This window comes from Lithobates pipiens, unplaced genomic scaffold (assembly GCF_037356315.1).
Source record: "Lithobates pipiens isolate NorthernLeopardFrog02 unplaced genomic scaffold, aLitPip1_a1.2 Scaffold_16, whole genome shotgun sequence".
Taxonomy (NCBI): Eukaryota; Metazoa; Chordata; class Amphibia; order Anura; family Ranidae; genus Lithobates; species Lithobates pipiens.
The window spans coordinates 22,907,058-22,930,991 of NW_027507748.1; the positions used below are offsets into that span (position 1 = coordinate 22,907,058).

General features: G+C 42.7%; 1 protein-coding gene across 1 annotated transcript; it reads right to left on the bottom strand.

Moving 5' to 3' along the window:
- Positions 1-1,152: 1,152 nt before the first annotated feature.
- LOC143984217 (uncharacterized) lies at positions 1,153-23,490 on the bottom strand. Its single transcript, XM_077484504.1, has 3 exons — positions 23,361-23,490; positions 18,733-18,837; positions 1,153-1,430 (listed from the first exon to the last, which is right to left on the bottom strand). Exons 1-3 carry the CDS (start codon positions 23,451-23,453, stop codon positions 1,299-1,301), a joined length of 330 nt encoding a protein of 109 aa, XP_077340630.1. The 5' UTR covers positions 23,454-23,490; the 3' UTR covers positions 1,153-1,298.
- Positions 23,491-23,934: the final 444 nt, after the last annotated feature.

Sequence of the window (23,934 nt, forward strand, 5' to 3'; positions counted from 1 at the left end):
TCGTTTTTTTTAATTCATGAAAGTGTCCCTTTTCCCAAAAAGTTGCATTTAAAACACCGCTGCGCAAATACCGTGTGACATAAAATATTGTAACAATCGCCGTTTTATTCTCCAGAGTCTCTGTTAAAAAAATATATATAATGTTTGGGGGTTCCAAGTAATTTTCTAGTAGAAAATATGGATTTTAACTTGTAAATACCAAATTCCAAAAATAGGCTTAGTCATGAAAGGGTTAAGCTGAAGCACCCAGCCGGCCCTAGTGCCTCCACTGTAGGTGACTTCTGTGTTGACAAATGATAGAGGTAGGCAGAGAGCCTGAGCCAGAGGTGGTGGAACTGAGCTCCACCAAGTTCCAGCTGAAAAAAGGGGGAAATCAAAGCTTCAGTTTGACAAAAGAAGAGCTAACACTGAGCTCAGAAGACATCTAGTGCCGCGTACACACGATCGGAATTTCAGCCAGCAAAAGACAGAGGAGAGCTTTTCACCGGAAAATGCGACCGTGGATCCATCAGACTTTTGCTGGCGGAATTTTGGCCAGCAAAAGATTGAGAGCATGTTCTCAATTTTTCCGACGGAAAAAGTTTCTATCGGAAATTCCGTTCGTGTGTATGCAATTCCGACGTGCAAATTTCTGACGCATGCTCGGAAACAATTCAACGCATGCGTGGAAGCATTAAACTTCCTTTTTATAGTGCCGTCATACGTGTTGTACGTCGCCGCTTATTGGCCGTTGGAATTTGGTGTGACCGTGTGTATGCAAGACAGTTTGAGCTGAATTCCGTTGAAAAAAACCTTCGGACTTAATTTCCGATGTCAAAACCGGTCGTGTGTACGCGGCAAAGCACGTAATGGGTTGAGTTTAATACTGCATTAACCCCTTGTTGCTGACCGCTGCTAGCCCTTTAAGGCATCTGATGGGAGGTGGAGTTCCTACTAATGCGACCCAGTGATTGGCTGTTGCAGCAGTCCAATGATCATAAGCGCCACCCACCAGCTCTCTTTCATTAACAGTGAGGATGAGTTGTTGGTGGAGAGCCGTTCTGCATAGACAGATTTATACAACCAGCGTTAGGACCCATCCGCTGTGTGGACACATATGTGCATTATACCAGCGGGAAGAGGTTATAGAGATAAACATATGGAATGCATGTATTGTAGAGATATGATGTATACTTTATTCTCCATGACATATCATATAATTAGGAATTTTGTGATGACTAACTAAAAAGTGAATTGGGGAATATTTGTCCTATGAGGATTCTTCATCTTCATTCTCTGGTGTCATTCGCATCTCCATTTTAGGTAACCAACGGATTCTCATATATTTTCTCAGCCGGCAGAATTTTCTTCAAATTTGGTTCCGGATCCTGAACTCCACACAGAGCTCGGGACACGTAAAGGCAGATATTAGGGAGCTCTCCAATCTCAACCTGAAAAGATGAAGAAAGTTCAGAAAACAATTCCACCTTTTTAATTGTGTATTTTCACTGATATTCTACTTATATTGGTAAGTATTGGTAAGCGTTCTATCAGGAATAATTTTTCTGAGATACTATGGGGACCACTTTAAATTGCAAACTCATGAGAAGCCCCTATAAAAATCATTAGTAAGACCTCATCTGGAATATGTAGTTCAGTTTTGGGCTCCGGTTCTCAAAAAAGATATCGGGGAACTGGAGAAAGTGCAGAGAAGGGCAACCAAACTGATAAGAGGCATGGAGGAGCTCAGCTACGAGGAAAGATTAGAGGAACTGAATTTATTCTCTCTTAAGAAGAGGAGATTAAGGGAGGATATGATCACCATGTATAAATACATAAGGGGGATATGATCTCCATGTATAAATATTTAAGGGGGGATATGATCTCCATGTATAAATACATGAGGGGGGATATGATCGCCATGTATAAATACATGAGGGGGGATATGATCGCCATGAATAAAAACATAAGGGGGGATATGATCACCATGTATAATACATAAGGGGGGGATATGATCACCATGTATAATACATATGGGGGGATATGATCACCATGTATAATACATAAGGGGGGATATGATCGCCATCTATAAATGCATAAGGGAGGGATATGATCGCCATGTATAAATACATAAGGGGGGATATGATCGCCATGTATAATACATAATGGGAGATGTGATCTCCATGTATAAATACATCATTTCCTCTGCCGTCACTTGGATATATATGGTGTAGCGCTTTAAAGTGACTAAAACAATAACATGACTGAACACATGTCAGTGCGATCGTGTGTAAAAAAGTGACAGAGACTGGTAGTCAATATTATGGCACACTAGGTAGTGGCAAACAATAGCAACCACTCTTATGACACACTGAATAGTGATAGGTACTGGCAACAAATCTTGTGATAAGAGGATGTCAGAGAAAATGATAAACAATGGAAAAGTGACTGGTGTGATAACACTGAAATCACATAAATATATATATATATATATATATACACACAAAAATAAAATGAACAAAATTTGAGCCGTCAGAAGACGGATTACAACATTCAAGCAAAAAACCCAAAAAGAAAATGAAGTGGCAAAAATAAATATTTAGGTGAAAAAGTCCATTGAAGATCGTGCCAAAAGTCCCAAAAAGAAGTTTGCACACTCTTCAAACAGCCAAAAAAACAAAGTGCCTGGCAATCATCAGCGTGACAAGACCATCACCAGAGAAGATGTGAGCTTACCAGATAGCTTAGACCCACCAGAGCGTACGTTCTGTGAGTCAATAGAGCTTAGAATGTCAGCAGACAACCAAAAAACGATCCCTGCAGATGTGTCCCAAAACTTTTGGAGAGGCTTCCCAAAACTTTTGGAGAAAGGTCCGTCTTAGCATAGGTAAGTATAGTGTCAGGATACAACCAATATATAGAAAAGGATAGAGAAGACCATATAGTGTAATTCCATATTACAAAAGGAAATTTATTAAAAGGTTGTACACTTACATGAAAAAAGTGTTTCAAGGGCTTGTTTAAAACAAAAGGTGGCGGCAGTGGAGTCCTCCCGATGCGTTTAGTGTCAATACACTTTGTCTGGGGTGTCTCTGCACCGCAGCGTTACTTACATTTATAGAGTACAGTGGTGTAGTGGTTAGCACTCTCACCTAGCAGTAAAAGGGTTGCTGGTTCAAATCCCAACCTTGACACTACCTGCCTGGAGTTTGCATGTTCTCCCTGTGCCTGCGTGGGTTTCTTACGGGTACTCCAGTTTCCTCCCACACTCCAAAGACATGCAGGTAGGTTAATTGGCTTCCGACCAAAATTGGCCTTAGTATATGAATGGGAACCTTAGATTGTGGGCTCCTTGAGGGTAGGGACCAATGTGAGTGTGCAATGTACAGGGATAGGGGTAGCCACTCACTCAGGTTGAACTGGATGGACTGGTGTCTTTATTCAACCTTACTAACTATGAAACTATGAAGTATATGACCCTTCTAACCAGAATCCAGCTCATAGTGTCACCATGTAAATGTTACTTCCGGGTTAAGCCAAAATGGCGGACTGCCGTGTGTTCCACGCCTCTATATCAAGGAGTGGTAGGCGTTCCACTGGCCGTCCAATAGACATGTGCATTAGTTTTCGTCCGAATTTCAGCTATTTTCATTTTCGTTTTGAAAAACGATAACGAAAGCACAAAATCCGAAAAACGAAAGATCCGACATAAATAAATGCTTTATTTTCATTTTCATTGTTACAACAGTTCGATTTAGAATAGGAGATTCGACATGACTCTGACAATAACAATCTGTCTATAGAACCTGTGGTCGAATGTGCCTAACCTTACCTCTATTAGTCCAAGATTATATAGAGAAAATATTCGACAGAGAAAAAAGATTTGACAGAGAGAAAAGATTCTGCAAGTTACTGTCCCAAAAAGTGTTTGGGGACCCGGGTCCTGCCCCAGGGGACATGTATCAATGCAAAAAAAGTTTTAAAAACGGCCGTTTTTTCGGGAGCAGTGATTTTAATAATGATTAAAGTGAAACAATAAAAGTGTAATATTCCTTTAAATTTCGTAGGGGGGGGGGGGTTGTCTATAGTATGCCTGTGAAGGGGCGCATGTTTCCCGTGCTTAGAACTGTCCCTGCACAAAGTGTCATTTATGCAGGAAAAAAAGTCCTTTAAAATCACTCGCAGCTATAATGAATTGTCGGCTCCGTAATACAGAGAACACTCATTGAAAGTCATTGATAAAAAAAAATAAAAAAAAATAAAAAAAAAGCGTGGGGGTCCCCCAAATTCAATTACCAGGCCCTTCAGGTCTGGTATGGATATTAAGGGGAACCCTGCCTCAAATTTAAGAAAAAATTTGACGTGGTGTTCCCCCTAAATATCCATAACCAGACCCTTCAGGTCTGGTATGGATATTAAAGGGAACCCCGCGTCAAATTTAAAAAAAAATTGACGTGGGGTTCCCCCTAAAAATCCATACCAGACCCTTTATCCGAGCACGCAACCTGGCAGGCCGCAGGAAAAGAGGGGGGGACGAGAGAGCGCCCCCCCCTCCCTCCTGAACCGTACCAGGCCACATGCCCTCAACATTGGGAGGATGCTTTGGGGGTCTGTGACCCCTCAAAGCACCTTGTCCCCATGTTGATGAGGACAAGGGCCTCATCCCCACAACCCTGGCCGGTGGTTGTGGAGGTCTGCGGGCGGGGGGCTTATCAGAATCTGGAAGCCCCCTTTAACAAGGGGACCCCCAGATCCCGCCCCCCCCCCTGTTTGAAATGGTAAGGGGGTACAAAAGTACCCCTACCATTTCACAAAGAAAGTGTAAAAAATGGTTAAATAAAACAAACACACTTTTGAAAAATTCCTTTATTAAAAATAAAAAAATAAAAAAAAGATTCCAGCGGCGGTAATCCACTCTTGCTATCCAGCGACGGACGGTCATCTCTCCAGCGATGGCTCATCTCATCCAGCGCAGCGAATACATCCTTCTTCTGTCTCCGTGGAGGAGAGACTGCAAGGATTCCGGCGGCTGACGTTTCTTATATACGGAGGGCGGGGCCACCCGTCACCTGACCCCGCCCCCCTCTGACGCAAGGGGAAACCCGGGGTTCCCTGTGACATATGGGTGACCCCGCACCCCTCTGATGTAACACAGGCAGGTTTCCGTTACATCAGAGGGGGCGGGGTCACCCATACGTCACGGGGAACCCCGGGTTTCCCCTTGCGTCAGAGGGGGGCGGGGTCAGGTGACGGGTGGCCCCGCCCTCCGTATATAAGAAACGTCAGCCGCCGGAATGCCTGCAGTGTCTCCTCCACGGAGACAGAAGAAGGATGTATTCGCTGCGCTGGATGAGATGAGCCATGAGAGATGACCGTCCGTCGCTGGATAGCAAGAGTGGATTACCGCCGCTGGAATCTTTTTTTTATTTTTTTATTTTTAATAAAGGAATTTTTCAAAAGTGTGTTTGTTTTATTTAACCATTTTTTACACTTTCTTTGTGAAATGGTAGGGGTACTTTTGTACCCCCTTACCATTTCAAACAGGGGGGGGCGGGATCTGGGGGTCCCCTTGTTAAAGGGGGCTTCCAGATTCTGATAAGCCCCCCGCCCGCAGACCTCCACAACCACCGGCCAGGGTTGTGGGGATGAGGCCCTTGTCTTCATCAACATGGGGACAAGGTGCTTTGAGGGGTCACAGACCCCCAAAGCATCCTCCCAATGTTGAGGGCATGTGGCCTGGTACGGTTCAGGAGGGAGGGGGGCCGCTCTCTCGTCCCCCCTCTTTTCCTGCGGCCTGCCAGGTTGCGTGCTCGGATAAAGGGTCTGGTATGGATTTTTAGGGGGAACCCCACGTCAATTTTTTAAAAAAATTTGACGCGGGGTTCCCCTTAATATCCATACCAGACCTGAAGGGTCTGGTTATGGATATTTAGGGGGAACCCCACGTCAAATTTTTTCTTAAATTTGAGGCAGGGTTCCCCTTAATTTCCATACCAGACCTGAAGGGCCTGGTAATTGAATTTGGGGAACCCCCACGCTTTTTTTATTTATTTATTTATTTATTTATTTTTTTATCAATGACTTTCAATGAGTGTTCTCTGTATTACGGGAGCCGACAATTCATAATAGCTGCGAGTGATTTTAAAGGACTTTTTTTCCTGCATAAATGACACTTTGTGCAGGGACAGTTCTAAGCACCAGAAACATGCACCCCTTCACAGGCATACTATAGACAACCCCCCCCCCCCCCCACGAAATTTAAAGGAATATTACACTTTTATTGTTTCACTTTAATCATTATTAAAATAACTGCTCCCGAAAAAACGGCCGTTTTTAAAACTTTTTTTTAGCATTGATACATGTCCCCTGGGGCAGGACCCGGGTCCCCAAACACTTTTTAGGACAGTAACTTGCAAATTAGCCTTTAAAATTAGCACTTTAGATTTTGAACGTTGGAGTCCCATAGACTTTAATAGGGTTCTAAAGTATGCTGTATACTAGCTCCATCGAATCTTCTTTATACATTCGACAGACACCATAAGCCTTCAAAGACAGATTCGACCGTAATTCATGTGGATTTTCGGATGAATGCAATTTTTGAACGAAAAACGAAATAAATAAAAACGAATTTCGGGAGTAACTAAATAAATTAAGTTTTCGGACGAAAACGAAATTCCAAAACAAAATATTTTACTCTGCACATGTCTACCGTCCAACTTCCAGTTTGTGTGAAATAGACGGCCATCCCAAGCCTCAATGTGAAAGCAGGGCTTGCGCTCCACAGCCCGTCTCAAATACAGTATTATGTTGAACAAAGCTGATATATAGCAAGAAATACTCGGTGTCTGCAGAACAGTTATCACATATTCTACAAACCCAGACTTGCAATTTACAGCCACTGGTTCGTGATTGGGCAAAAGGGATATTATTTCAGAGTTTAGTAACAATGGACAGCCAACTATAATTTAAAACCCCATATACAATGTGTCAAAAGTTTTGGGACATATGTCAGAGATGGATTCTTTTAAAGAGGTCTTACATTAGTAATAATATTATCGTGATGTTTAGATACATACAGCCAAAAAAACATATATTATAATTCAATGTGACTGAATGAAAATTATAATACCAAATTCAAAAACAAAACATAAATAAAAAGGAAGAGAAAATGCCCACTAAATTGTATAGAAGATGAAAATTTATCTGAAAATATCAATAATGACTACCACTCCTAAGACTCATTAATGAAAGCATTAATGTCCCACTCCACATTCATTCCAAAAGGGGAGTAGAACTGGAGCTCATAGATCCCGAACGTCTCTAAACGAGACACTCCTCTAGTCATAGCACCCCCTCTCCATGGGGGAACATACTTGTCGATGGCAATAAATTGTAAACCTAATGGATTACTGTTATGAAATTCTTTATAATGTCTGGGTGGACATCTTTGCTTAGAATCTTAGCTTTTAATAAGAGCAATACAGTATGTTCACCCATTCTCATGGAAAACATCCTGATCGTGTGGCTATCATACTGTTGGCCGCAAGGGCAAGTGATTAAATATACAATATACTTGCTGCTACAAGTGCAAAATTGTTTGATCTTATATTTTTTATTTGTTACAGTTGATGTAAATTCTAAAGTTTTGCGTCTCCCCAAAGAGTTGTGTTGACACACAACACATTTCTTACAAGGAAAATAGCCTATTAGATCATAAAAAAAGGAAGAACGAACTGGTGGGTTCACTATATTCGGTGCTATGCGGTTATGCAAAGAAGGTGCTCCCCTAAAAATGATTTTAGCCCACTCAGGTAGTGACGTGCTGAGAATAGCGTCATTTCTAAGAACATTCCACTGTCTGTTGACAATAGTTTTAATTTGTTTGGATTGCGTTGAAAATTATGTCAGCATGGCCCATTTAAAGTTCTCGTCTGGTTCTTGTTTAGGTTTAATTACAAGGAGAGATTTCCTATCCAAGTTCGCCACTCTCTGAAGTTCTAGATCTAAAGACCTATCATCATACCCCTTATAAAGAAAACGCCATTTTAAGATGTTAGCCTGTGTGTTAAATGTATCCTTGTTGGTACAATTTCTGCGGAGCCTCAGGAACTGGCTACGTGGAACTGAGTTCAGCCATGATTTATGATGGCAACTGTCTATAGGGACGAAACCATTACGGTACGTTTGGAATCTGAAGTGGTTATCAACCATCTCAATTTCCAAATCTAGAAAATGTATCTTACTTGTACTAGCCTCATACGACAGTTCGATACCCCTATCGTTAGAATTAAGGCAGTCAAAGAACATTCCAAGAGATTCTCGAGTGCCACTCCACAGGAGGAGGGTGTCGTCTATATATCTTGCCCAAAGGACCAATGATGGATTCTGTTGGGCATAGACGACATCCTCCTCCCACTTGGCCATGAAGAGATTCGCAAGGCTGGGAGCGAATTTGGTCCCCATTGCTATGCCCCTTTGTTGGAGGTAGTAACGTTCATTGAACCAAAAATAACTATGTCTGGTAGCTAATTCTAAAACTTCAATGAAGTATTCACACTGAAAGGGTGCCAGAGAGTGTTCCAGATCCAAAAAGTGGCGAACAGCCTCTATGCCCCTTTTGTGTGGTATACAAGTGTATAGGGACGCCACGTCTGCTGTGGCTATAATATAATTCTCCTGTACTTCGATGTTCTCTTGTAGTCTAATAGTGGAGCCTGTATCTTTCAAATATGATGGAGTCTTTATGACCAAAGGGTGCAAGTAAAAGTCTATATAACGACCTATACGTGATGTGACCGAATTGATGCCACTCACTATAGGCCGTCCGGGGAGGTTTAACGGGATCTTTGTGGATTTTGGGTAGGTAATATATGGTGGGTATACGTGGAGCTGTGGGTATCAAGACATTTTTTTCCTTTTTATTTAAAATCTTAAGGTCATGACCTTTTGATATAAGGTCAACAAGTTGTTTTTTATATAAACCAGTGGGATTGTTCAGCAATTCTTTATATGTGCCCGGTTCACTAAGGATTCTATACATTTCTATTTCATACTGGTTTTTGTTTAAAATGAAAATCCCACCCCCTTTATCGGCCAGGCGTATGATCAAGTCCTTTCGATCGCACAAGGACTTGAGTCCTACGTCCGAAAAGTGTTGGTGGCGATTGGGTTTCCCTGGAAGTTTAGCTAGGTCTTTGAGAATCTAAAGATCTTAACAGCTGGTGCTACCACCGTCACTTGCCACTGTCAAAGCATTTTCAGGCGTGGGGCAACATAAGGCAGGAGCTCACCATGTCAGGCCCTCAGGCTTTTCACTGGCCCACCATTCTCCCAGCTTTACAGAAAAGGCCTAAACCAGGACTAAAAAATACCAACCCACCTTGGCGGTTCCTTTGCCAGCATGTTAGCAAAATTCTGTTTAAAAAAACATCCTAGAAAAAAAAAACACCGGGTTTACCATACCTAGGCCACTCATCTGCCTGAGAAGGTAGGTTACAGACCTCTTGACAAGTTTCAGTTAGTTCCCCCATAACAGTTGGAAGAAACAGCTGTAGATTCTCGCATAGAGAGACACTGGCAAAACACAGACAAAGCTGACATACAGAAATACCGGGATCAGGTCCATCCTTTCCCTGTAAGAGAGTTTCCAATCCTTTCAGGTGGCAACCTTGGCATCAGCATCTTGTAGCCTGCTTTCCCAATTTGTAAGGCCATAATCGCCGGGACCAAATTTGATGCCTAAAACTTTAATTTCCGGTCAGGGCTCTGAGAAGATGTCCAGAAGCTTGAAGCCATCACCTTTCTCACCCATCCAAATAACTTCACTTTTACCCTGATTGATCTTTGAGCTAGATGCCTCAGCATACTGAGCATACTGCTCCATCACCAAGACCACCTCCTCTGTCACATAAATGAAAATAGATACATCATCAGCATAAGCCCTCCGCACAATGGTCTGTTCTCTAACTTCTGGATGAAGGGATAGTTTACGAACGCATAAAGCAGAGGACTCAAAGGACACCCTGATGCACAACCTCAAAGATCCAACCATTCACAAGCATGAAGCTTTCAGCTCCTCTGTACAAGGTCTTCAGCCAATCAATAAAGCCCCCCTCCAGGCCATACTTGCCAGGAAGCAGCCATAGGCACTCATGATTGACCCGATCAAAATCTTTAGCTTTGAAAAAGTCACGAGGTTGTGACGCAATGCGTCAGGGAAAGGAGCTAGGTGTTGCACATATCACTTCCGGTCGCGGCCGAGACCGGAAGTTCGTGTCTGCTACGAGTCTGCTGTCATTTTTTTACATGTAAGTGAGGATTATTGTTCTATTAAAGCTGTGTTTTAAATACTACACATGAGAGCCCCCCTTGTTTTTCTTCCATCCCATATGTACCACCAATTGTAACTGGATATATCTGGAGAAATTGGGAAAGCAATAACTGTATATATACAGCGGTATATAACTGAGGCTGGATGGATAAGGATGGAGTAACATCTGGGTATATACAGCGCTTTTTTGCCATATACTTGAGGTGAGAGGCTGGGGGAAACTGGTGGTGCACAAGTCGGGCACTGAAGTTTGCAGTGGATTGTCACATACTGGAAATCACTTCAAAAGTTTTTTTTGCATGGACTTTAATTTATGGTCACTAATTATATGCATGGACTTCTTTTGATGATCACTGTTTATAATTGCATTTTGCACATTATTATCTATTTGGCATTTTATATTTTGTAATTTTACACCTTGGAATTCATTTCACTTATTAATTTTGATTATTTATGCACGTATAAGATTACTTATTATATTGCATATTAGATGCACTTTACTCATTGTTTCATTGTTGCATATTCTAATACTGTAGTGAGACAGATTCACTCTTGCACTTGTAGTTTTTTTAGTTATTGCACTTTATATATTTTTTAGGCAGCGCCGCATTTATTTATTCATTTTTTATATTCTATGCTGGTGTAGAGATCACCATTTCGTGCTGGCTGCTTCCTTAGTATATATTAATTTTTAGATATTTATTAATTAGTTAGGTGGAGCGCATTAGTATTTTCAGTTATACTTAGCCAATCAATAAAGCCCCCCTCCAGGCCATACTTGCCAGGAAGCAGCCATAGGCACTCATGATTGACCCGATCAAAATCTTTAGCTTGATCCAATGCCAGCAAGTACTTTCTCCAGCCTGCAGCTCTGCACCACTCCAAGGTCTCCCGGACAGTTAACACTGCTGAAAAAGTGCTTATACCCTGAACCGAACAGTGCTGGTGGCTGCAAAATAGATTGCCCGCTACAGACAATAAACGCCAGTAAATTATTTTTGCCAGTATCTTCCTATCAACATTGAGAAGGCTAATGGGCTGCCAATTCTCAATTCTCTAAGAATCCTTACCCTTTGACAGAAGAATCACCGCAGATTGTCGCATGGAGGGAGTGAGCGAACCCTCTCTCAGACAGCCATTAAAAACCTGCACCAAATATGGGGTCAGAGTAACGGTAAAGTGCTTATAAAACTTGGCTGTCAATCCATCTGGCCCAGGCGACTTCTTAATGGCAAGCTTATTAATTGCCTTAACCACCTCATCTGCTGTGATGTTCGATGTCAAACTCTCAAGAGAACTGCCATTTCCCAATCCTGGAATAGAATCCAGAACACTTGATATGCCTGTCTGATCAAGGTCCCTCCTGCCCAGGAGGTCAGCATAATATGACCTGGTGGTTTCCAGGATCCTCGACTTGGACTTTGTCAAGGAACCTGTACTGTCAACCAGGCCTACAACTGACTTAACTGCTTTACCTTGTTTGCAATTCTGGTAAGGGTCGGGCGAGTGATATTTCCCATAATCCCTTTCCAGAACCAAAGAGGCATGCCTGTCATATTGACACTCCCTGAGCAAGAGTTTAACCTCAGATATCATCCCCGGGTCCTCATTATTCGACACAAGCCTATCAAGCTTTCTCCACAGACTCTAGTAGGTGACATACTTATCAAGCTGTTTATTTCTTCCTCTGGTCTTGAAAAACCCAACGATGCTTTGTTTTGTAAGCTCCCACCAATATTACTTATTGTGTCAAAAGTCCATGAATGATATCTGTGCCGAAAAAAAATCCTCAAAGGTTTGACTCACCTTCACATTGTCCAGGAGTGCCGAATTTAGCTTCCAGGTACCCTTCCCCCTAGATGGTGTATTGGGGCTATTCAGAGCCACAGACAGAATACAGTGATTGGAAAACTCCACTGCCTGACACATTGGTGCTGAAAAGGCAGAGTTCCCCTTTAAAAAAAAACCTATTCTACTCTGACTACTACCTCGCTGAAAAGTGAATCCTGTGTCATCTGGGCAGCAATGAATGTGCACATCAACCAGACATGCCTCTCTAGCTATTTTGTTCAAGAAGAAGCTGTCACAGTCCAGCCTGGCTCCGGTACTCTTCCTGTTCTTAGTCCTAGTGACAGTGTTGAAATCACCAAAGAAAACTTGTCGGGCTGTAAAAAGGGCTTGATCTTCATGAAGAGGCATTTCCCGTCCCACTTTGTCTGGGGCCCATAGATGTTGATCAGGCTCAGGTCCTGCCCCCCCATGGAGACGTCAAAGACCATGTAATTCTCCATCTATACCTCAATAATACGCCGACAGGTTAACATGCCAGAAAAAAGTACTGCAACTCCAGTGTAAGGCTCAGCCACAAGGGGCCAGAAAGAGGAGCTGTGCCTCCACTCCTTCGCCAGATGAATATCAGCCAAACTAGACAACCAGGTCTCTTGCAAAAAGAAAATATCAGCATCAAACCTGCTGAGTAAAAATAAGGCCACATTAAGAGCACTTACTGATTTTATGCTGGCGGCATTAATGGTCGCCATCTTCAGTGGAGTGGGAACTGCCATCAGGATGATTGAGGTATACGTTTCTTAGCCTGCTTACCTCCCTCCCTACCTGGAGACCCTACACACTTCAATGTCCATTGTGATTCCTCCTCCATAGAAATCACTGACTCATCACCAGAAGAACTTCCACCCTTCATTTCAGAAAACACCTCAAAAGCAATTGCCACCTCCAGCCTCCTAGGTTCAGGAGCTTTGACATCCTTCCTCTTTGTCTACCTCTTACTCTTTTTTTCTTTTAGCCTCCAACCATTCCATATTCTCATTCAACAATCCCAATGGCAGAACCCCCTCCCCCCTGCTCCCCAGGACATTCTCAGCCAAACCCCCCCCCATTAACCCCTCCCCCCACATCATTCACCCGAACTTCCACATTTTTCATCCTGACTTCCACATCATTCACCTTGCATTCTGCACCAGCCACTTACATTCCCTTCCCCTTCCCACCTCTCCCTTCCCCATCATCCACTCCATCACTCAATCAACCCCTCTATCTGCTGACCTCGAACCGCAGCACTTCTGCCACACTGAGGAGGAGGTATTGGCACAACCATAAACGCTGGTCCAGCACCCTCCACTACACTAGGAGAAACAATAGGTGCAGACACAGGATCCCCAAGAAGTTGTATTCTCCATATGGTGTGTGTGGTAACACAGAGTAGGGCTCCAAAGGAGTCTGAAAAAAGGGGGGGTTATACTGAGAACTATTATGGAGCAGGGATGGTGTGAAGCAAGTAAGGGGAGGAGAGCTGGTGAGGGGAAAATTTGAAAGTGGTTAAAGGAGATAAGGTTATACCAGAGAGAACCATAACCGGAGGGATAGATTAAGGGGTGAAAAGTGTATATGGCGGTCATATATATATATATATATATATATATAACAATATATACATACTATATATACACACACACACCTGAAAATTGTGCACAGCAAGAAAAAGTGCCAAATGTAACAAGATAAATACCTCATGTGAAAATGTATCAGATGACATTTTGGATACAAAGTGTGGCGTAACCAAAGGAGCAAATAAAGTCATGATCAAGAGAGCGCGCTCAGGGCGTCCAGTGCACCGGAAGATAGCCTCCATCATCATGCTGGGCATGATGGAGGAAGAGAAGCATCCCTCTCTGGGCAGCAGGGTCATCTGTGATGGCGCCAGAAAGCTCCCCCTATGTATCAGCCATAGCATGGAAAGGCACACACGTCGTGACGTCAGGATGACAACCAGGGTGACGCCGATGCGCAGCGAGCAATCCCACATGCTCTCCCGCCCACTAACATAAGGAGAGGAGGGGGAGGGCAATGGGCATCTCCCTAGTAACAGGTGGCCAGGCGGCCCCACAGGCGCAAAACACACACAGCTGCAAGCCAGGCCACCAAATCAACAAGGAGGGTTAAAGGGTAGCAAATATAGACCTCTACACATCCTGTGCGTGCGGACGAGATCCGTCAGCCACACAGGATACGCAAGTAAATATGGGTAAATGGGAAGAACTGTATATTGGTCTGGCCAGGTGCCTCCATCCCTAATGAATATGCACAGAAAGGGGGGAAGGGGAACTCCTTGTTTTTGCAGCTGTGTGTGTTCTGCATCAGTGGTGCCGCCTGTTACTAGGGAGCTGCGATGCGTGCCTGGCACCCTCCCTCTTCCCTCCTCATGCTAGGGGGTGGGGGAGCAGGTGGGATTGCTCGCTGCACATTGGCGTCACGCTTGCCGCTTCACACCGGGTGTCAACCTGACGTCACAATGTGTGTGCCTTTCCACATTATGGCTGATACATAGCTGGAGCTTTCTGGCACCATCATGGACAGCTCTGCTGCCGGAGAGGGACGCCTCGCTTCCTCCATCATGCCCAGCGCACTTTTTCTTGCTGTGCACAATTTTCAGTTGTTCTCTTTTTCACTTTGGCTTATATGATTGCCATATACACTTTTCACCCCTTGATCTGTCCATCTGGTTCTGGTTCTCTCTGGTACACCCTTATCTCCCTTCACCATTTTCTAATTTCCCCTCGCCAGCTTTCTGGCCCTTACTTGTTTCACACCATCCCTACTCCATGAGAGTGCTTCACAGTATAACCCTCCCTTTTTCATAGACTCCTTTGGAGCCCTACTCTGTGTTACCATACACACCATATGGAGAATCCAACTTCTTGGGGACCCTGTGTCTGGGCGTTCCCCCCTTGCGTGGTATAGCATCCTCAGCTCCCTTTACAGATGACTATCCTAGCCTTTCCTCATTAGGTGCAGTAACACATACTCCAGTTTTCCAGTCCTATGTAAGTAATCAGACTGCAATATTCTTTCCTCTTTCTTTGCTGGCGTTCTTACCAGATATATATATATATATACTAATGGATGCATTCACTCCCCATGAAGTGTCTTCACATGAAACGCGTTGAGCTCTGCCAGCATGCACTTTTTTTTAGTCAATCATCATTGCATCTATTCCTCATTTTTTTAATTACTTGTTTCCTTACGCGGAGTAATCACTCCATACATTGCTACTGGAATGGGCTGCCATTTTCGTTTTTAAGGTTGTAAATACATGAATTATTTGGATTATGTATTTGTATTCTCTGATTTTATGTGTTCATGAACTGTACTTTACTCAACTTTTACATAGATGTGGTGCCCTTCAAGTTCTTCCATACTGAGTGTGATTCTATACCCTCTTTATTTAAATAAACTCATTAAGTCACCATGTATGTATTACCTTATCTAATCACCATTTGCTTCACACAAAGTCCCAACTTCCTTCTCATGTTTCTATAATCAAAGGTTGTCATGAGATAACTTTGGGGACAAGCCCCATCCAGTCCGGCTGGCCCCTATACACATGCTCATATCGCTCCCAAAACAGATCCGGTGATTCTGGATGCACAAATGATAAATCATATTCATAGGAACCTGCCGGACTGATGAGAGCATAAATATCCTTCACTTTAAATCCCATGACTAGGATTCTATCCACAACCACCCTCCTGATAGGAAGGAGGAGGTATTCCACCTACCTGAGCGGTACCACATTCCTGCATTTAATGGAAGAAGGTGTGTTAGGTGAAAGTCCCACAACTGGTTCCCTTCCACCAGCAGCATGACTTTGTCCCGACACAGTCTTAGCATAGTTCCCAACTTGGAAAGATGACACATTAACTGGCTGCATAGGAATATTAACTGGCTGCATAGGAACCTTTGAAATCAGGTTTGGCAATTTACCCACCATCTGATCCCCCCCTCCTCCCCTCCAGCACAGCAGTCCCACTCACCATAGTCCCAGAAGTACCACAATTACCAACAGTCCTTTTATTAGGTAAAATCTTATGCTTAGAAAAAACACCAGCTGTTTTAGCATCCATGCGGCACTTTGGCTCTGTAGTCTTGGTGTTCATGTGGGACTCCTGCTCCTTGATCTAACAGCCAGCAGGAACATCTTTGTCTGGATTCCCACCATCTCCTCCTGCTTTCCTTGCCAATTGCAAAGATTCGTTGACAGATGCAGTCTCTTTGTCTGTAGCAGTAATCACAGGAAAGGCATCCATACACAGATATTCTCAACAAGCACTCCTTCACCAGCATTTTCCTGAACTGAAACAGTATGTCCGCCATTTGCAGACACTGCAGCACTGATCAAACTTGACAAATGAAAATTTTTCCACAACTTTCTCCCTTACTGGCTGAGGCATGATATCCTCCTCCTCCTCATCTTCATCTGACCAGTCAGTGAAAAAACAAAATTTCCTGCCACTCAATGGAGATTCCATTTCTGTAATGGCCTGCAGCAATCCACCATTTTCCTCAACCTCCTCCTGAGATGACCCAGGCTGCTGGGGAGGGAGTGGGGCAGATACTGACTCAGTCATGGCAGATCCTGAGACAGGAGTAGTATTGGAGCCACCATGTAAAGCCACTTACTTACCCTCCATCCATACTGTCACCGTTGCTCTAGCTTCCACCCTCTGGCTGGTACTTACACAGACACTTTCCATCTGCTTTCAGGACAGTAAGCTTCTGTTCTTCCTTAGTAATATGGTGAAGTCTATTCACCACTCTATCCTGGAATGCTGGTAAGGACTCCCCTTGCATAGGGACAAGCCCTGGATTGCAGCTTGAGCACATGGTGTAGGCCTTCGTCTTCACCCACCCACTGCATGGGGGTTGGGGGAGAAGCCTGCAGCACAAGCCCAGGCTTGATGCTTGTGCCAGCTGAGATCAAAGCAGAGTGAGCCAGCAGCACACTGCAGAACAGCACAACCTGATGACTGATGTGACTGGCTCAGTGTTCTCTGTACAGCACTGCAGTATATGTCAGAGCTATATAAATGTATAATAATAATAATATTAATAGTTTGTGACTGTGGGGGGATATTACAATGTAAGCTCCTTTGGTGCATAGACTGATGTGACTGGTTCAGTATTCTTTGTACAGAACTGCAGAATATGTCAAAGCTATATAAATGTATAATAATTAGAGGTCGACCGATATGGGTTTTTCTCTGGCCGATGCCGATACCGATATTTAGAAATCGCTACGGCCGATGGCCGATATATGATGCCGATTTTTTTGGGCCGATATGTTAGGCTGATTATTTATTTATTTTTTCCCCTTCATCTCATAAAATCTAACCGTTAGACACCTTTCCCACTGGGGTGTTTTTCAGGCGCTTTAAAATAGCGCCTGTAAAGTGCCTGCAAAATGGCTCCCCTGCAGTCTGTGTGGAAGCCCCGAGTGCTTTCACACTGAGGGGATGCGCTGGCAGGACGTTAAAAAAAAGTCCTGCAAGCAGCATCTTTCCAGTGGTGTATAACGCTCCTCCACCCCTCCTGCCCATTGAAACGAATGGGCACCGCTGCCGATGTACCTGCAATGAGATTTGGCAGTGTCGCTTCACGGGCACATTTAACCCCTTCCTGGGCCGCTAGCTGGATTATAAGTGCCCCGCTAAAATGACGGTAAAGCGCCGCTAAAACTGGCAGCGTTTTACGGTCAACGCCTGCTCGCTCCAGTGTGAAAGCAGCCTTAAGTGATACAGAAAATTTCTTACATTTATTAAACAAAACAAACATCCAAACAGTTCATTTGTATGTATAATTTAGAATGAAATATATATATATATATATATAAAATATATTTTTTTTTTATATGTTACACAAAAACATGTAATCAAAACTTTTGGATGAAAAAAAATGGGCTAACTTTACTGTTTTTTTTTTTAAATCTGTGTATTTTTTCCCCAAAAAAATTGAGTTTGAAAGACCGCTGCGCAAATACCGTGTGACATAAAATATTGCAACAACCGCTATTTTATTCCCTAGGATCTCTGCTAAAAATATATATATAAGTTTTGGGGGTTCTAAGTGAATTTCTAGCAGAAAATACAGGATTTTTATTTGTAAGCATCAAGTGTCAAAAAAGATTTAGTCTTTAAATGGTTAAACTGAGAGCTCTACACACTGAGTTGAGTTCATTCATTCAAGTGTAAACATTGTATCTTTTTGATCTTTTCTTGGCAGACTGCCCAGAGAGGAGGAAAGTCACTTCACTCAAGTCTCCAGGCAACTTGCACTGACTTCTATTACTGAAGTCATTTGCAAGTCGTGCTGAATATATCATCTGCCTTTTTTAACAGCACAATCGGCCGATTCCGATTAATTAAAAAACGCCAAATATCGGCTGATAAATCGGCCGGCCGATATATCGGTCGACCTCTAATAATAATCCCATTCCTGCTTCCTACAGCTGATCCACTCCATGGTTATCATGCCTTAGGTTCCTTTACCGTTTAGCTACCACACATAATGCACTTATCATTATAGGAACACCCAAAGCTGTCAATATTGCTTGGAACACAAAGCCTTACCAAGAAAAGGTAATGTGTGCCGCCATCAAGCATCAGAGTACGGACAAGGACTGCCCGAAATTTGCTGCTGCGCAATTGTGTACGCCTCTCAAACTCTTCTTTTACCTGAAAACAAGAAAAACTGTATCAGGTTTGGAGAGACACAAATCTAGACCCGCACTCAGTAACAACTGTAATACAGTAATTTCTGCAGAGTATCAGACTAACCAGATAGTCACTGCAATTATATCATATAGTGAGAAAATGTATACACACATATATGATCTATACCCAATTGATCATATAACTTCTAGTGACATAATGCATGTACAGTAAAACCTTGGTTTGAGAGTGTTTTGCAAGACAAGCAAAATTGTTTTATAAATTTTGACTTGATATACAAGCGACGTCTTGATATACAAATAGCGTCATGTCATAACTGAGTATAAAAGAGAGGCGCCTCTAAGTGTAACAATATGGTTACATTTAATGAAGATACAACATTTAGCAACATATTGCTACACTTAGAGGCGCCTCTCTTACTCTGTAGCTCCTGCTGGATTTTGCTTCTAATCCCCTTGTGGAGGCTTCCATTTGTGGATGGACATTTTATGGTTACACAACCTGGTCACATTGCTATAATCTTTTAATATGGACTATAAACTGAAGGACCTATGAATAAATGGTTGTGGATGGAATCATTTCCATTATTTTCTTATGGGGAAATTCGCTTTGATATACAAGTGCTTGGATTACAAGCATGTTTCTGAAACTAATTATGCTCACAATCCAAGGTTTTACTGTATATGCAAAACATTAAAGTGCTTGTGAATAAACCATATATAAAATGAAAAAGAAATGTGTGAACAATGAAGTCCATAAATGATTTGTGTTACAAAAAATATATATATTATAATAAATATATATATATATATATATATATGAGAGACAATGTAAAAATAAAAATTGTATATAAAAGATGATTCTTCAAATATCAATCCACAACAATATCATGCAGTGAAACTTTTACGTTGATGAAAACTGTGACAATAACACCCGAATGTGATCCTCCACCAGCCGTACCAAACTGACTCACCAGATCCAATAGCTGGTCAAATTATAAACTGGCAGCTCCTCCTTTTTGCGATCAATGCTTAAATCAGAGATATTTGTTAGCAAGTGCACCAGGTCCACTCCAGTAAATCATGCCATGATATCCATATGTATAAGAGAAGGAAGAAGGAAGCTCCAATAGGGTGATGCCATTTATAAAAATATTTATTTAAAACATTAAAAGATACACTCTTTTCAGACCCGACACCGATATGGAGTTTTGGCATAGTAATGTATCCAAACCGTCTCCAGCCGCTGAGGTTCGTATGCGAGCTGCGAGTACAATCCTGGACAATGTGTCTGCGTTAGCATCCTGACCCCGCCCTATGCGTTTCGTTATATGGGCGTCCTACCGGGGCGGCAGAACGTCTGAAGCCATACACGCCATTTTATGTATGGGCCAGCCACCCACGAGTTGTTGAACAACCCTAAGCAGTGAACATATACCAACATTAAAAAGCCTAACAACTAAGCCATCTGTTATATATTATTATAGACCCTAACCAATAGCATGACACAGTTTTATCATTATTTTTATTCCTACACCACACTGTGACCGACTACTGACCGAATGTTTTTAAAGGGACAATCGTCAACTATAAAAGGGTAACTCTAGACCACCACCAGGAAATGATATAAATATTACCATTGATGACCATTCTCTGTCTACTTCAAACTACTAAGAGGTTAATTTCCAAAAATGATCTATATTTAAAAATTTGTTAAAAAGCAATTAATATTCTATCAATGCCATAAAATTGAAGCTGCCTAGGGTCACCATTGTGCTTCAATTTGAAGTGTTGTGACACGCTATGGTTTTCAAATCCTTTCACTATATTGCCGACATGTTCATTGATCCTTGTCTTTAGTTTTCTGGTGGTCCTACCCACGTACTGTTTTCTACATGGACACTCCAGTACATATACCACATGGGTGGAGTCACACGTGATCAAACATTTCATTTTATGATGTTTACCATCAGCAAATGAGGTCAAATTATTATTATTTTTTTTCCTTCTACCCTCCTTTGTGTGTTTACTAGAGTTGCACGATTCTGGCTAAAATGAGAATCACGATTTTTTTGCTTAAAAGATAGATCATGATTCTCTCACAATTCTCGCGGCGCAACATCATCTTTCACATTAAAACAAAAAAATCGTGCTAACTTTACTGTTTCAGTTTTTTTCATTTATTGAAGTGTATTTTTTCCCCCAAAAAATTGCATTTGAAAGACTCCTGGGCAAATACAGTGTGATATAAAATATTGCAGCAATTGCCATTTTATTCCCTAGGGTCTCTGCTAAAACTATATTTTATATATATATATATATATATATATATATATATATATATATATATGTGTGTGTGTGTGTTTGGGGGTTCCAAGTAATTTTCTAGCAAAAAAATATAGATTTTTACCTTAAAGTGGGGTGCCCCTTATAAAAAAAAAAAATAAAAGTCAGCAGCTACAAATACTGCAGCTGCTGACTTTTAATAATACAACACTTACCTGTCCAAGGGTCCAGCAATGCGGGGGAATGAAGTTCCGCTCGTCCCCCTCCCCTCGTTGGCGCCGGCATTCTTACTGTGGGCACCTGCCTGTGGCTTCACAGCCAGGCTCCCACTGCGCATTCGCAAGTGGCGCCGCTCGCCGTGATACGCCGTGCAGTCATCTGAGACCTGTCACATGTCCCAGATGACTAACTGTGCCGAGGGGAAGTGACGTTGGGTGCCCGGGCACTGAAGGAGGCAGACTACGAGGGACCCCCTAGCAACAGGCATTTAGAGGTGAGTTTAAAAAAAAAATGTTTGCCAATTTTTATTTTTTATTTTTTTGGAATTTTTTTTTTGGGTGGAAACACCACTTTAAGAAAGTGACAGAAAAAGATTTAGACTTTAAGCCGTGAAAAACACATCTGCAAAGTCACGGCGAGCTACCCATCACCTGGCTTTAGTAGGGTGATGTGGAAATCCTATATAGAGTATTATAACGATAATGTTGTCTATATCGGTACCAACTTAAACTGTGTTTACAGAGGATGGCGGTGGGGGCATCCGAGAAAATGAGATTGCTCGTCATCTGCTGCCGACATCGCTGGACCCTGGGACAGGTAAGTGTCCATTTATTAAAAGTCAGCATGGAAGGAAAGATAAATGGCTAATTTCTCCCATCAATACAATCCGTGTTGATGGCGGAATGTCTCCCACAGTGCTAATATGTTCTGCCCGCAGAGAACCTTCCCCACCGGCAGAACACAGCGATCGCTGCCGGCAGTCATCACAGGGAACAAAAAAAAAAAGAAGATCAGACAGGCTGGTTGTAATGAAGTTAATTGATGGATCACCTTCAGTACAACCAGCCTGCCCACAAATGGATGGAATCTTGGCTGCTTCAGTTGGGACCTGACCAAGGATCGATGGCTGGCTTTAGATGGAATTGACTAACAGATTGAAGCTGAGCTCCAGATAACAGTTTCCAGTAACCTTTTCCTTTTGGAATAAAGATTTTACACAAAAAGGAATAAAAGATGACCCTTGTAAGCACCCCTGTCACTTACTGGCCAGCAGCCTAAAAAACAAAAACTAATGCGGCCACCATACCCAAGGATTGGCTGCAATATACAGTAATACATATTTTTGGTTTAATACCATTTTAGGGTCACTTTCACATCACTGCTTTGTGGGAACGTCCATTGAATGGACGGGGTTCAACGGAGATACAATATACAATCAGATTGTAAGCTGTGTGGTCAGGTCTAGGGTGCCGATCTGTCCCAATGTGGCCTTTTCAATTGATATTTTACCATCAGGAAGGCAGAGCAATTGCCGTATAGATAGAGATGTCCCTCTACACATTTGTTTATTTAAAGTGGTGGTATACTCTTTTTTTTTACTTTTACCTACAGGAAAGCCTATAATAAGTCTTACCTGTGGGTAAAAAAAATATCTCCTAAACCTATACGGTTTAGGAGATATTCCCCTCGGTATGCGCCGCTGACTGCAGCGGCGCATGGGCACAAGGGGATTCTCGGCTGAAAATCCGGCAGTGGCCGACCGGCCGGGATGAAATCTCCCACGCGCATGCGCGGGAGTGATGATATCGCGGCTCTGGCCACTCACAGCGCTGGAGCCGCGATACCCGGAAGAAACGCTGAGGGAGCATGTCAGCTCCCTCGGCGTGGATCGGGCCAGATGTCGGGGCCTCGTTCTAAGGTAAGTATTTCATAATGAGCTAGTATGCGGTGCATACTAGCTCATTATGCCTTTTGCTTTGCAGTTGGTAAAAAAAAAAAAAACATTAGCGGGTTTACTACCGCTTTAATACATTATCGGAAATATGGAACAGTAAACACAGGAAGGTATAGAAGTTACATGCAAAATAAAGCATTATGCAAAATACATACAGAAGGATTTTATCAAAACTGGAGCAGTTGTGCATGGCAGCCAATCAGCTTCTAACATTCATTGTTAAAACTCAACTGAACGAGATGATTGGTGGTAATGAGCCCTTAGGATTGGACCCCCCAACTACTTACCTTGTCAAGTATAGCTTGTTCTTCTTTACTAGGTGTCCTGGGGTCAGTCCATTCCCAAATTATCGGACGCCCACTCTTCCCAACGTCACTCATTTTTGCAAAGTTCTCAGCAGACTGAGTAGATCAGCCAATACCTGGACTTATATACATGAGGACTGTACCATTCCACAGGGAGGGGTGTGACATTCTCAGGAGAAAAATGACACTGGACTTTGGACATGACACGGCACAAAAATCCTGCGATTGCTGCAACAAAGTCTGTGCTGAGATCATTATTTTTTATACCCCCCACTAAATCAGTGGAATGGTACAAGCAGCCTGCGGAATCCTGGAGGTAAATTTGAGGGTGGCACACAGGTCTCTGGTTTTACCACCCCCCTCCCCCCTTACCCCGACCGCCCACCTGAAGAAAACCATACAGGTGCTCAGGGCTGTACACATGATGCACCAAAAATGTAATCCCCCCATCACATTTTATCACTTAGCGACCATTCAGGTGAATCCACATCCACCCTACAACCTTGTACATTGGTTTGGCCTTTCCAGGGTTAAAACAGACAATGAAGCCGTGATA